The sequence below is a fragment of the Nicotiana sylvestris genome, chromosome 12 (genome assembly GCF_000393655.2).
Source record: "Nicotiana sylvestris chromosome 12, ASM39365v2, whole genome shotgun sequence".
Taxonomy (NCBI): Eukaryota; Viridiplantae; Streptophyta; class Magnoliopsida; order Solanales; family Solanaceae; genus Nicotiana; species Nicotiana sylvestris.
Window position 1 is genome coordinate 24,216,969 of NC_091068.1, and position 14,848 is coordinate 24,231,816.

The 14,848-nt window shown below is 40.0% G+C and overlaps 1 protein-coding gene across 1 annotated transcript; it reads right to left on the bottom strand.

Annotated features, from left to right (window-relative positions):
- Positions 1 to 441: 441 nt before the first annotated feature.
- LOC138882793 (uncharacterized) lies at positions 442 to 4,512 on the bottom strand. Its single transcript, XM_070163426.1, has 9 exons — positions 4,321 to 4,512; positions 4,168 to 4,233; positions 3,796 to 4,071; positions 3,490 to 3,621; positions 2,795 to 3,387; positions 1,954 to 2,160; positions 976 to 1,159; positions 749 to 905; positions 442 to 641 (listed from the first exon to the last, which is right to left on the bottom strand). The coding sequence occupies exons 1-9, from the start codon at positions 4,510 to 4,512 to the stop codon at positions 442 to 444; spliced, it is 2,007 nt and encodes a 668-aa protein (XP_070019527.1).
- Positions 4,513 to 14,848: the final 10,336 nt, after the last annotated feature.

Below are 14,848 nucleotides of genomic sequence, written 5' to 3' on the forward strand. Positions count from 1 at the left end.
CAGTTATGGAAAAGAAAGAGAAAAGAATAGAGAAGCTTACCTTGAGGATGAATGGAAGGGATAGGTTGTGGAGAGAGAGAGATGGAGAAGAAAGGAGGGGCAACAATGGGGGTTTGAGGGATAGGAGATGGTGTGAAAGTGTGGGGTGTTAGGTTTATTAAAAGGTGGGGGGGGGGGGAAAGGAAAAAAAAAATTCTGCAACTTACCTAGCCCACGCTGGTATGCCGCGGTCCTATCGCGGTTACGCTGGGACAGCGGTAGACCTCTTTCAGAGGGGGTATTTGACCGCGGTCCGATCGCGGTTACGTTGGGACCGTGGTCTGGGCGTGTTCCTGCTACTTATTTTTTCATGAAGTTATGCATTACACTTACAACACATTCGTGGGTTGCCTCCCACGCAGCGTCTGATTTAACGTTGCGGCATGACGCAGATGAGCGCATTTAAGGTTCGCTCAACCTCTGTGATTCAGTCAGGTGTAGCTCAGACACTTCCTTTGGTTCGCTCATGCCCACATATAGTTTCAATCTCTGACCATTGACTCTAAATGTACGAGAGTCTTTCTCTGTAGCGATCTCGACAACACCTGAAGGGAAAACTTCGACCACTCTAAATGGTCTGGACCATCGTGACCTGAGTTTACCTGGAAATAGCCTTAATCGTGAGTTATAAAGCAACACCATATCTCCAGGATTGAAATTTCGCTCCACAATGTTCTTGTCGTGCAACCTCTTCATTCTTTCCTTGTACTTGTGCTCTCAAAAGCAAGATGTCTGAACTCATCGAGCTCATGCAATTCTGTGATTCTCGTTGTGCCCGCAACCTCGATGACTAGATTCAGCTGTTTCAGTGCTCGCCACGCTCTATGTTCAAGTTCCACTGGCAAATGGCAGGCCTTCCCGAACACCTACTTATATGGTGACATACCAATCGGTGTTTTAAAAGCAGTTCTATAGGCCTAGAGTGCATCATCTAACTTTTTTCGCCCAATCAGTTCTTATGGCGTTCACAGTCTTGGTTAGCACGCTCTTTATCTCTCTGTTGTACACTTCAAACTGCTCACTAGTTTGCGGGTGATAAGGGGTAGCCACCTTGTGGCGTACATCATACTTTGCAAGAAACTTCTCGAAAGCTCTATTACAGAAGTGAGTGCCTCCGTCACTGATAATCACTCTTGGAATCTAGTGAATATGTTCATCTTCAAAAACCCCACCACCACTCTTGCATCATTAGTGGGCAACGCTGCAACTTCTACCCATTTGGACACGTAATCCACAGCAACAAGTATGTACTTATTTCCATAGGAGCTGACGAAGGGACCTATGAAGTCAATCCTCCAGACATCAAACACTTCCACCTCTTGAATTGGGTTCATGGGCATCTCATGGCGACAGAAAATGTTCCCGGTCCGCTAACATTCATTGCAACCCTTCACCCATTGGTACGCATCTTTAAACACTGTTGGCCAAAAGAATCCGGCCTCAAGCACTTTTGCAGCTGTCCTGACCCTTCCAAAATGTCCTCCATAAGCCGATGCGTGACAAGCCTGCAAAACAAAAGATTGTTCTATCTCGGGGACACACCTCCGGATCATATTGTCAACACAAATTCTAAATAGGTAAGGCTCATCCCAATAATACATGCGGCAGTCATGATAAAACTTTTTCTTTTGTACAGATGAAAGGTCATAGGGAACTATACCGTAGGCCAGGTAATTTGCAAAGTCTGCATACCATGGCGCTTCCTCAAGATTAGTAGCGAGTAGCTGCTCGTCTGGAAAGGTTTTCAGAATATCTTCAACCTCAACTGCATTTTCAGCTCCCTCAAGTCGTGATAGATGATCAGCGACTTGGTTCTTTGTGCCCTTACGGTCACGAATTTCAAGGTCGAATTCTTGCAGCAGCAACACCCAATGAATCAGGCATGGCTTAGACTCCTTCTTCTCAATCAAGTACCTGAGAGCTGCATAATCAGTGTATACAATTACCTTAGAACCAATCAGATATGATCTGAACTTGTTGAAAGCAAACACCACATCCAACATCTCCTTCTCAGTCACAGTATAGTTCAGCTGGGCTCCACTCAGCATTCTACTAGCATAGTAGATTGGATGCATCAGCTTGTCCTTCCGCTGTCCTAGCACTGCCCCCACTGCGTAGTCACTGGCATCACACATGAGTTCGAATGGTTGCTCCCAGTTGGGGGCAACAATGATAGGTGTTGTGACCAGTCTCTTTTTCAGCTCCTCGAATGCTACCCTACAATCATCAGAAAACAAGAAAGGGTGATCTTTTTCTAACAACTTATAGAGCAGGTTGGTAATTTTTGAGAAGTCTTTTATGAATCTCCAGTAGAAACCGACATGCCCAAGGAAGCTTCTGATTGCTTTGACTGAAGTTGGAGGAGGTATCTTTGCTAACATCCACTTTAGCACGATCCACCTCAATTCCTTTGCTTGACACCCGGTGCCCCAAGACTATGCCTTCTTGTACCATGAAGTGACACTTCTCCCAGTTCAGAACCAAGTTAGTCTCGATACACCGTTTCAGCACACGCGTCAGATTTATCAGGCACTCATCAAATAAATTCCCCACCACTGAGAAGTCATCCATGAACACCTCCATTATGTCCTCTACCATATCAGTGAATATGGCCATCATGCACTGTTGGAATGTGGCGGGTGCGTTGCATAGGCCAAAGGGCATCCTCCGAAAGGCATAAATTCCATAAGGGCAAGTGAAAGATATATTCTCTCTGTCCTCCGGTGCAATGGAGATCTGGTTGTATCCTGAGTACCCATCCAGAAAACAGAAGTGTGACCTCCCTGCCAGTCTGTCTAACATCTGATCAATGAAAGGAAGTGAGAAGTGGTCTTTTCGGGTGGCTAGATTTAGCTTTCTATAATCCATGCAAATTCTCCAGCCCGTGACTGTTCTTGTAGAGATCAATTCATTTTTATCATTCTTAACTACCGTCATGCCACCCTTTTTAGGTACATATTGAACTGGGCTAACCCAGCTGCTATCAGAGATTGGGAAGATAATTCCTGTGTCTAACCACTTTATTACTTCCTTCTTCACCACTCCCTTCATGTTAGGGTTCGGCCTTCTTTGGTGTTCCCTGGAAGGTTTGTGTCCCTCTTCCAGTAGAATTTTGTGCATACAGTAGATGAGGCTGATCCTCTTTATGTCTGCCATGGTCCACCCAATGGCAGTCTTGCACTCCTTAAGTACCTGCAAGAGTTGTTGCGCCTGCACAGCTAACAAACTAGATGAGATAATAACAGGTAATGTGGAGTTAGGTCCAAGGAATTCATACCTGAGATGGTTGGGCAATGGCTTTAACTCCAGCTTTGGTAGTTCTTTGATAGATGGCTTGGCTGGAGGAGTCTATCGATTTTCCAAGTGCAAGGGCTCAAATTCTAGAGTTCTATCCCAGAACCCTCTACCCTCTAATGCCAACACCCATTCCGCCAGTTCCTCTCCATTCACCTCATCCAAATTCATTAAACATGCAGCAAGGGGGTCCTCAATGGTTAGCACCTCATCATTAGTCTCTACAATTACATCCACGGCATCAATAAGAGAACAATTGGCAAATTCACTTGGTCGCCTCATAGATTTCTGCACATTGAATGTTATCTCCTCATCGTTCAATCTCATCTTGAGCTCCCCGATTTCACAATCAATGAGAGCTCTCTCTGTGGCCAAGAATGGTCTTCCCAAAATTATGGGAATCTCTTCATCCACTCTGCAGTCTAAGATCACAAAATCTGCAGGGAACACAAATTTCCCTACCTGAATTAGCACATCATCCAGTATAGCAGAGGGTCGTTTCACTGTCCTGTCAGCCAGCTGCAACAACATAGAGGTGGGTCTAGCTCTTCCAATGCCCAACCTCTTGTAAATCGCCAGGGGCATAAGATTGATGCTGGCCCCTAGATCACACAGTGCTTTAGCAAAAGCAAAATTACCAATAGTGCATGGAATTGTAAAGCTCCCTGGGTCAGACAGCTTTTCTGCAATTGGTCTAGTCACGACTGCACTACATGTCTGAGTAAGAGTAACTGTGGCCTAGTCTTGGAAATCAAACTTTCAGGACATCAAGTCCTTAATCATTTTTGCATACCCATGCATCTCCTTCAAAGCTTCAATCAATGGTATGTTTACCTGGATTTGTTTTAGCATTTCGAAGAACTTCTTGTATTGTTCCTCCTTTTGGTACTTAGCCAGCCTCTGAGGGAAAGGTGCAGGAGGTCTATTCTTCCCAATCAACTGGGATTGATCCTTATCAGCTGCTACATCAACTACTGGTTCCTAGACTGTCTCAACTTCTTTCTCGGTCACATTCTGAATGCTGTTCTCTTCCCGGGTAGGCTGGACTGGCACCTCCGTCAGTTTCATTGACTCATCCAGCTCAATGGGCACTGGTATAAGTGTCTCAGCTTGTCTAGTTTCTCGAGCCCTCTCTTGCTCTACATCCAGATATCTGCCATTACGTAGACTTACCGCCATCAGCTGCTTTGGGCCTTGATCTTTTGGATTTATCTAGGTGTCTGCAGGTAGTGTCCCATGAGGACGATTGTTCAGAGACATAGAAATTTGCCCCACCTGCACTTCAATATTCTTGATTGCTGCATCATGTGCATCCACTCTCTCATTAATCTTTGCATTAGACCCAATAACCTGTTGCATCATTGCCTCAAGTCTAGCAAACCCACCTTCCTGTCTTCCACCATGCTGCTGCTGAGGAGGGTGATACCCCTGCTGCTGATTCTGATTATTATATCCCTGTGGCCTTGGGTAAGGTGCCATATTGTTAGGGAGTCTCATACCTCCCATTTTTCCATTGTTGAACTGTGGATGGACTGGCCTGTATTGCTGATTTTGCTGGCCCCAATTCTGACCACCCTGTCTCTGGCCTCCATAATTAGACGCATAATTCATGTCTTCAGGGTAGTGGTGATGATCATGTTCTGCATTCCATTGGTTACCGATTGGCTGACTAATGCAAGATGTGCACAAGCCCCCATTGGTAGTATCTACGATGTGTACCTGCTGCTTCTGCCCTGACTCTTCCACCTTTTTGGTGAGTATACTCATCTGTGTCAATAAGGTGGCCATATTTTCAGCCATAGAGTTGGATGGATCTAAGGGCACTGAGTGAACCACTGGAGTGATAGGTGCATTCCTGGTTGTCCATCCCGAATTTTGTGCCATCTTTTCAAGCAGACTCTGGCTTTCTCTCCATGTTTTGCTCAAAAATGCTCCACCAGCTGAAGCATCAACAGTGTTCTTCACGCTATCTGACAATCCCATGTAAAACCGCTGCCCCAACATCAGATTTGGAATACCATTGTGCGGGCATATAACCAACATCCCTTTAAAGCGCTCCCATATTTCATGCAGTGTCTCCATTGGTCTCTATTTAAAACTCAAAATTTCATCAATTTGTTGAGCAGTCTTATTGGGTGGGTGGAACTTGTTATGGAAGTGCCTGACTAACTCATCCCAAGTTGTTATAGAATTTATGGGAAGTGAGTTTAGCCAAGTCTGGACAGCTCATGTCACTGAGAATGGAAACAATAACAACTTGATTGCTTCAGGAGTTACGTTGGGCTGCCTTTGGGTTTTGCAGATAGAGAGGAAGTTCTTCAAGTGTTGATGAGGATCTTCGACTTGCGATCCCGAAAATAGTCCCTTGTTCTGCAACAAGTGCAACATGTTATTCGTAATGTGGAATGACTCAACCTGTATCTGCGAAACTACAATGGTTGTGGACAGATTTTTAGCTGTGGGTTGTGCCCAGTCATAGAGAGCAGCCTCTGGCACTATTGGTACCGCTGGGTTTTCCTCGTGATCCCCCATGACTGTTTCGAATTGTGCAGTTGTTGGTTGATGTTTATTTTTCCGATTAGCCCGATTCAAGGCCTTGAAAACTTTCTCGGGATATGATAATGCTTCAAATACTTCACCAGATCTCGATGAGTTTCTAGGCATGCACCTGTGCAACCAAGTCAACAAACGTTAAAATTTCAATGTAAAAATTGGGTATAGAGAAAAAATGACTACAATAAGAATTTTTGTACTTCTTTCAATTGTAATTGATAACACCATTAATTTCCCGGCAACGGCGCCAAAATTTGATCACGCCCAACTATGCCTTATAAAAGGACAATGCGGACGTTGCAAATATAACCTGAGTATTTATGCCCAGAGTCGAATCCACAGAGAATTAACCTATCAATTACTTTCGTTGGACTTACTAAATTCTTTAGAATCAACTTCCTCAAACGTTGTGAATAACAGTTGATGGTATATTTAATAACTAAGATTGAAAGTTAATAAACAGTTGTAAACTAAATATGCTTAAGTTGTGAACAATAATAAGAAGGTTCTAAGGTAGTGATTTTCCCTATTGATGGAATCCCTTCTGTTTATATTTCATATAGATTTACCAACACATCTCTATCAATCATGAACACTCTTTTTACCGTGAATCTCTCTAGAGTAATCACGATAATTTACTAGATGCACTCTCCCAAGATACTCTAGTTGGCTTTGTTTATTACAGTTCACTTTAGATTGTACCCAAGACTTCGTTATCCCTAATCCCGCCTTTAAACCCGCAGTTATAGATCCCTCTTATACTTTGTGAGTGTTGTTGTTCAACAATTACCTAAATATGCACTCTCTCCCGAGTTATGCACACTAATTAGGCACAACTAATTGAGGATCCTGTCAATTAACTAGAACAAACACGTAGTTGAACAAATAAAGATTAAACTGACAAACTAGATTAACATAATCAAGAAGTTCATCCTTCAATAGGTTCCATCAAAAACCCTAGACAAAGGATTTAGCTACTCATGACAATGGGTAAATAAACTATGAAAATACTCATGATCAAAATTGTCAGAAAAATAAAGAGAAGAAGAAAATATGATGTTTTGAGTGATCTCTCACACTTGTTTTTCTTGCCAAAGTACTCTCTAAAACATTACACGCCTCCCTTGGGCGAGTTCTATTGTTTAATATAGGGTTTTGGGCTAAAAATCCCATGTTTTTGCACTTCAATCCCTCAATTTTCCGCTTCCTATCGCGGTGCTACCGCGGTTACGCCAGGACCGCGGCCAACTAGCCTCTCAGAATCCGCAACAGCCTTCTGCCGCGGTCCGACCGCGGTTACGCCGGGACCGCGACAATCCATCTCCAGTTCTGGTTTTTCTACCTTCGCGTGGTACACTTAGCGGATATTGTACGATTGGCCTCTTTTTCTCCGTAATTGATCCCAAAAATACTCCATAGACTTCTTTTATTGTATATAACCTGCAACGCATGAAAAGCACTAATCAGAGCATTTTGTTATCACTTTTTACCATAAAAACTATACAAGAAGGTGGTTCTTTAGGGCCTAATTATAGTCCAATTCACCTATTATCATCGCTAATTTTGAATTACATTAATTTATATTTTATATTTTTTTAAATAATAATATAATTATTAAAATTTTATAATTGGGTCCCAGATTAGCGACCAAAGTTGGTCTCTATCTGCTTCCCCTTTCGTAAGCGACCAACTTTGGTTGCTAATTTTAAATTATATTTATTTATATTTTATAATTTTTTTAAATAATAATATAATTATTAAAATTTTATAAATGGGTCCCACTTTAGCGACCAAAGTTGGTCGCTAATTTCAGTATTTTTTTGACCAAGCAAGTCTGACCAGTCCGGTCAATATTTTGACCACATTATCGACCAAAAAACGACCAACCTTAGTTGCTAATAAATTTAATTAAAATAATTATTTAATTATTTTTTTTTAATTTAGCGATCATTGGTCTCTTTTCTTGACAGACCAATTTTTGTCGTCAAATTTTGATCGCTTTTTTCGGATTTCTAGTAGTGGAGGACTCAATTAGTGACACCCACAATGAGGGAAATTGTGCCACACTGGTGCATGACATGCAGTATCCTCGACATGCTCGGGAGACGACTCCCATTGATGCCGATGAGGAGCATGTCGTTGACGCAGTAAGGGTCTTGCAAGAGTAACAAGTGATGTTTGGCTATAATTATATATTTTTTGTGCATTACTTACCTTACATTTAGGTGCTTTAATGTTAAATTATACTATATTTATGCTTAATTGAGTCTATTTTATGTGTAGGCACGTTAAAGATGAAATTGGGCAAATAAGAGATTTTATTCACTACAAAAATGGATTGTGATTATTTGATAATGGAAATATTATTATATCATAATTAAACAATGAACGAAGACAAAAAAGAAATGATTGCCAAGGAAAAAAAGAAAGAAAACATGAAAAGGAACGTGAAAGTGTTAGGCAACAAAATGTGAAACGAAGCAGAAAGAAGTCTGGCGTAGCGAGCAAATTTGCTCGCGTTAGAGCTGGCTTGGCGAGGGAATTTTCGCGCGACAGAGGTCACGACGCCAGGGATAAAGCGAGGTGGAGCTCGCTAGGCGAAGTCTGTAGCTAGGTGTTTCGCGTGTTCCAGTTTCAAGCTTATTTTGTCTTCTTTTTTGTTTTGAACTTGGTTATTTCGTTTGGGTCTTTTCCCTACATATATAAATAGTTATTAAATACTATTTTAAGGGAAGAGACCTAATTTTCGATCAAGGGAGAGCACCGAGCCGCCGTGGAGGCCAGAATTCATTAGATTCCATCTTTCTTCCATCTAACTTAGTAATCTTTACTTTTTTTGATGATTTATTATTTTGCGACCATGTCTATGTGGAGCTAAACTTCGCGTTATAGGGTTGTGGTTGTCATGAGTATTGAAGTTTATTAATTACATCACGTTAATTCGAATTATCATCTTTGGTTGTTTCTCTAATTCTGTGCATAATTGCTTAATTGTTTGGCCAGCAGTTGAGTTCTATTTACTATCTATGCTATACTTGGGAAAGCCGTGTTAGATTAAAGTAGAATTGGAGAGAGCTTGATTCTGAACCCGTGGCACGGGGAAAGATTTCGCGGTTAGGATAGGAATATACCTAACAGTTTTGCTTAGTTGAATACCGTATTATATTCGTTCATGCTAGATTCAAGACCATAGGAATATAGGGTTGATATATTATGGATAGACGGATAGTATTGTGGGGAATATGCTATTTATATAAACGATCCGGTCAACTAGCAATCATAGATAATTTGGATTAACATGTGTACTTACGAACTCAACAGGATTGATAAACCAACCACGACTTTGGAATCTTCATCTCCTTTGATTAAAATCCAACTATAATCGCTTGCTCCTAATTAATTTAGCTAGTTAGTTGTTTAATTTCCGCAATAGTAGTTTAGTATAAAAATAATATATTTTTATTATCTTGGACAGTAAATTGATTTTATTTTGCTTAGTTAACGATTAATCTAAGTCTCTGTGGGTTCGACATCCGACTTTCGATTCACTTTATTACTTGACGACCATATATACTTGCGTGTATGTTTGGTCCCAACAAGTTTTTGATCTGATAGAGTTGAAGCAGGCACTGTCAGGGGCTTCGAATAGTGCAAACATACGAGATCCAATTCCCTCCGGTGTTCCCGCAAATGAAACAATGCAGAGGGACGACAACAACACTCCCAGGGGTGAAGTTGGCTCCGACGGGGCCGGGGGGAGCGGATCCGGTCTCAATAACGAGAACGATCCTTTCAAGAATGAATTTTTATGATTTATGAGGGAAGTAAACGCCCGCATGGACAAATCCCCGGCGCGCCACTGTAAATATGTAATTTTTGACTTTCTCCAAGATTTTACATATTTTAGCGCAAAATATTTAATTTAGGTTTAGTATCGCTATTTTAAATAGTGTTGACTCTTTTACTTTATTTAATCACAAAAAATGTAAATTACAAAAAAAAAATATTTTCTTTTATTTAGCTAATTAATATTTTATCTAGTTACTTTTAATTTATCTATCTTACATAAAATTCAAAAATACAAAAAAATAGTTCCACTTTATTTTCAGGAATATTATTTTTTCATATTTATCTTTTAGTATGATATTTGAAAAATACCAAAAATAGGTTTGTTTTAACGGTTAGTTTTATTTTAATAGTTCTTTTACTTAAGTAAGATTAATTAGTATATGGTGTAGTACTTTTGGTCTTGTTTTAGAAGAAAGAGTATGAAATTTGAGGCTAATTTTGTTCGGTCTTAATTGAAAAAGGCTCAATTTCGGATAGCCCAAAACATTGAGCCCATACCCATTCCTCATTTGACCTAACCTAATTTCTACCCCCCATAAAATAATGCCTAATTCCTAAATCCAAAGATCTAGACCTAGAGGAGAGCCTGAGACCTAAGAGAAGAGACAACCATTCTTCATCATCGGGACAAAAATGAAAACCAGCGAGATCAACAAGCATCAACCGTTTCCAAAAAACTTGTAATATCATCTTCTTCAACCCACTAACACCGACGACATTTCTATATAAAGAGCTTGCACCTACCTTAAGATCTGAACCTCTATTTTCAACAACAAAATAAATTTACGAAAATATAAAAAATGGATTCTGAGGGTATTCTTTTGGGTATGGGCAATCCATTGCTCGATATCTCTGCTGTTATCGATCAAGATTTCCTCAACAAGTACGACATTAAGCCAAACAATGCAATTCTTGAATACATTTCTGGAGGTTTCAAGCAGGGTTTGTTGTCAGATATTTGGAGGTTTTAGTTTATCGTCTGACTGAGGTCGATTTGGGTTGAGATTTTCGGTGTCGATTCGAGGTTCCGGTTTGTTAATTTTGGTATTTCAGTTCAAAGATTGTTGCTTTGTTTAGCCCGATTGATTTATAATTTTCAGCTTTGTTCATCAATAAAAGGTCAATTTCTCAATTTTCATTCTTATTTCATTGTGTTATGATAACTTGGTGAGCTTGTTGGTTGATTTGTGGTTCTCTGTTGTTTGAGTAACATGTCTTAGTTTTCATTTAAATTGTTTTAATTAGTTTTTATTTCGATTGTGATGTGTGTAGTCTTGGTTATTGAATAAATGCTTTTAATTGAGTAGATGGAAAAATTAGAATTGTTTCTTTCTTAGCAAGGAATAAGAATGGGTCATAAGGTGAGTCTTGAACCATAAAGAATCTGGACAAGTAATAGATCATGTTAGCTAGCCTATTTTCTCCCCAATAATATCTTCTCCATAAATTTGGCATCACAACAACCTCAAAGACTAGGAAAATAATTCAAACGCGCTAGTTGCTTTGGGCGCGATTAATAAATTATCATGGCCATGGGTACGGTTCCCGTGACATGGTATGATACGTAAATTTCAATTCGGGTGTGCATTTCATGTGACCCTACCATAATTTTGAATAATAATAATATAAAATAAACATGTCGTAAATTGCGGGTACATTTCATGTAGCGCGGTTTGCAATGTGTACCAAAACGGCAAGTGTACGACAATCGTGACTTGTTCAAAAATAACTCCATAAATAATTAAAAGTGGTTATAAAGTTAAAAAATGCACAATATGTTTTAAAACATGTAATTAATCAGATAATTAGGCCAATTATTAATAGTTGAGCGACTGTGCTAAAACCACGAAATCTGAAAATGCCTAACACCTTCTCCCGGGTTAACAGAATTCCTTACCCGGATTTTTATGTTCGCAGACTGTAAAACAGAGTCAAACTTCCTAGATTCAGGATTTTAAACCGGTGACTTGGGACACTATAAATTATCCCAAGTGGCGACTTTAAATTTGAATAAATAATCCCGTTTCGATTATTGTCACTTAAATTGAAAAAACTTTCTTATAACCCCTTCGGGGTAGAAAAAGAAGGTGTGACAGCTCTGGCGACTCTGCTGGGGATAAGAACCCAGAATCTCTGGTTCAGGGTTCAAGAATTCGAGCTTAGAATAACTGTTATACTTGGCTTTATTTATTATCTGATTTATACATGTTTGGGCCTAATGTGCTAAATGCCCCTTTTTACCGCTTTGATATTATTTGAACTGTATATAAACTGTTGCGGAACCCCTCTCTTATAATCTTCTTGGAAGTGCACGCTGGAGTGACTTCTTTTCTGTTAGTTTCATACCCTAATTTAGAACGAGGATCAGATTATTTACAAAGCCGGATGTGCCACGATCCGAAATTTTCACCCTCGGGAGTCGTGATGATGCCTACTATTGTGAGCTAGGCAAGCCAATTACGTGAACAATTTACCTTTTTACCCATTTTATATCCATTAACAATTTTTAAGTAATAACATTTAAACAATGGAATTTAACATAAGCATAAGAAAAAGCAATAAGCTAGCTGAACATGAATCCAATATAACTATTTGAGTCTCGACTACCCAGAACTGGTGTAATAGTTTCACAGACGGTCTAAGAATGCTACAATTAAAGATCTGAAAGAAATAAATACAACACTGTCTCTGGAAATACATGAAAGAAACAAGAATAGTAGATAGAAGGAGACGCCAAGGCCTGCAGACGCCTGCAGGACTACCTCGGGTCACCTGATGAGCAAGAATCAACAATCCCACTGCGGTCCAAAGTCTACAACACTAGGGTCTGCACAAAAGAGTGCAGAGTGTAGTATCAGCATAACCGACCCCATATGCTGGTAAGTGCCTAGCCTAACCTCGGCGAAGTAGTGACGAGGCTAGGACCATACTACCAAATAAACCTGTGCAATTTAACTATATACAGTGGAAAAGAAGTACAGAAAGAAACAGTCAAGTATGGGAGGGGGAAAACATGATGCAGGGAAATATCGAGTAGTAACAGAAGAGCAACAAATAAATATGAGAATCACCACAGTTCAATTGAAAATAAGAAGGGGAAATCATGCTGTGGGGTACAACAAGTATCAATAGGAAACCAATAATTTAGTGTAGAGAAACCGTAACACAGTTATCAATAAAAATTATGAAATCAAAGACAAGTGCACGGCATCACCCTTCGTACTTTTACTCTCTCTCACCAAAACAATACACGGCATCACCCTTCGTGCTTTACGCTCTTCTTCACCCAAACAACAACCACAAGACAAATAGGGTAAGGGAATCTGTAATCTCAAAATAAAATCAAACAACAACAGAAAATCAGTAAATAAACGTAAAGGACAACATAACTCAATTATCAGCAAGAATCAGTGAAATCAAGGACAAGTGCACGACATCACCTTTCGTTCTTTTACTCTCGCCCTCACCATAAGCATCAATACAATAGGCACGGAATGGTACATCGTGCGGCACGACATCACCCTTCGCGCCTTACACTCTTTCCTCACCATGAAATCAATATAATAGTCATGGAATGGTATATCGTGCGGCACGACATCACCCTTCGTGCTTTACACTCTTTCCTCACAAAACAAACAATGCACGACATCACCCTTCGTGCTTTAACTCTCTTCCTCACCCAAACAACAATCACAAACAATAGGGCAATGAAATAAAGAAAATTGCAATAAGAATCCCGGCAAGGGAGCAACAAGTCAACAATTAAATCCCGGCAAGGGAACAACATCAATAACATCAACATCCCGACAAGGGAGATAACAATTAAATCAACAATAGCCCGACAAGGGTGACAACATAATGATCTCTTCTCTTTCTCATTTTTTTACTTCACGATTCACTTCACAACTCGAGCCAATGCTCTAGAGGTTCAATTATCACTTATACCTTCACAACTCATTTTACAACTCGAACCAATGCTCTAAAAGTTCAATTGTCACTTATACTTTCACCATTCGTTATACAACTTGAGCCAATGCTCTTCAATGTTCATAGGTCACAATTCTTTCCACAAACTTTATACAACAAATAGAAACCATCACCAAGGCATGAAAGATATAACAAAGTCATGATAATCACAATATAAAGACTCACGTGCATGCTAGACACCAACGTATAAATACTCATCACCATGCTTATACATCGTACTCAACAATTACCACATAGCAAATAGGACTCGACTCCTAATCCCTCAAGCTAAGGTTAGACCAAACGCTTACCTCGATGCCACGAACACAATTCACGATTCAATTATAGCTTTACCCCCTTGATTCCACCATCAATTCACTCGTATCTAGTCACAAGTTACTTAATTACATCAATAAACGCCAAATGAATCAATTTGAATGCATAAAAAAGAGTTTTCCAAAGTTTTGCCCAAAAAGTCAAAAATCGCCCCGGGCCCACATGGTCAAAACCTGAGGTTCGAACCAAAACCCGATTACCCATTCCCCCACGAACCTAAATATAATTTGTTTTGAAACCGGACCCCAAATCGAGATCCAAATCCCCAATTTTTGAAAAACCTAGGTTTTACCCAAAACACCCAATTTTCCCCCATGAAAATCACTGATTTTAAGTTGAAATCATGTTAAAATATGTTAATAATTGAAGGAAATGAGTTAAAATTAACTTACAATCGATTTGCAAGAAACGTTGTTATTGAAAAATCGCCCTAGGGAGTATGTGTTTTGAAAAAATGTGAAAAATGGGTTAAAAATCATCTAAGTATAAAAGTTGCAGGTCTCAGATGTGGGAATTGCGAACCCCGACCTCTGTTGGCTTGGGAATTGTGAAGGGACGGTCGCATTTGCGAACCCTTAGGAAATCTGGATTTTTCGCATTTGCAAAAGGGACCCTCGCATTTGCGAGGTCGGAATTGCAAAGCACAACTCGCATTTGCGAGATAAGGTAGGCCTGGGCTGGTTCACATTTGCGACCAAGCCCTCGCATTTGCGATATCGCATTTGCGAGCCAAGCTTTGCAAATGCAAAGCCTGCAGGCCCGATCACACCAGCAAAAATCCAGCAATTTTTCTAAGTTCAAAATGCACTCT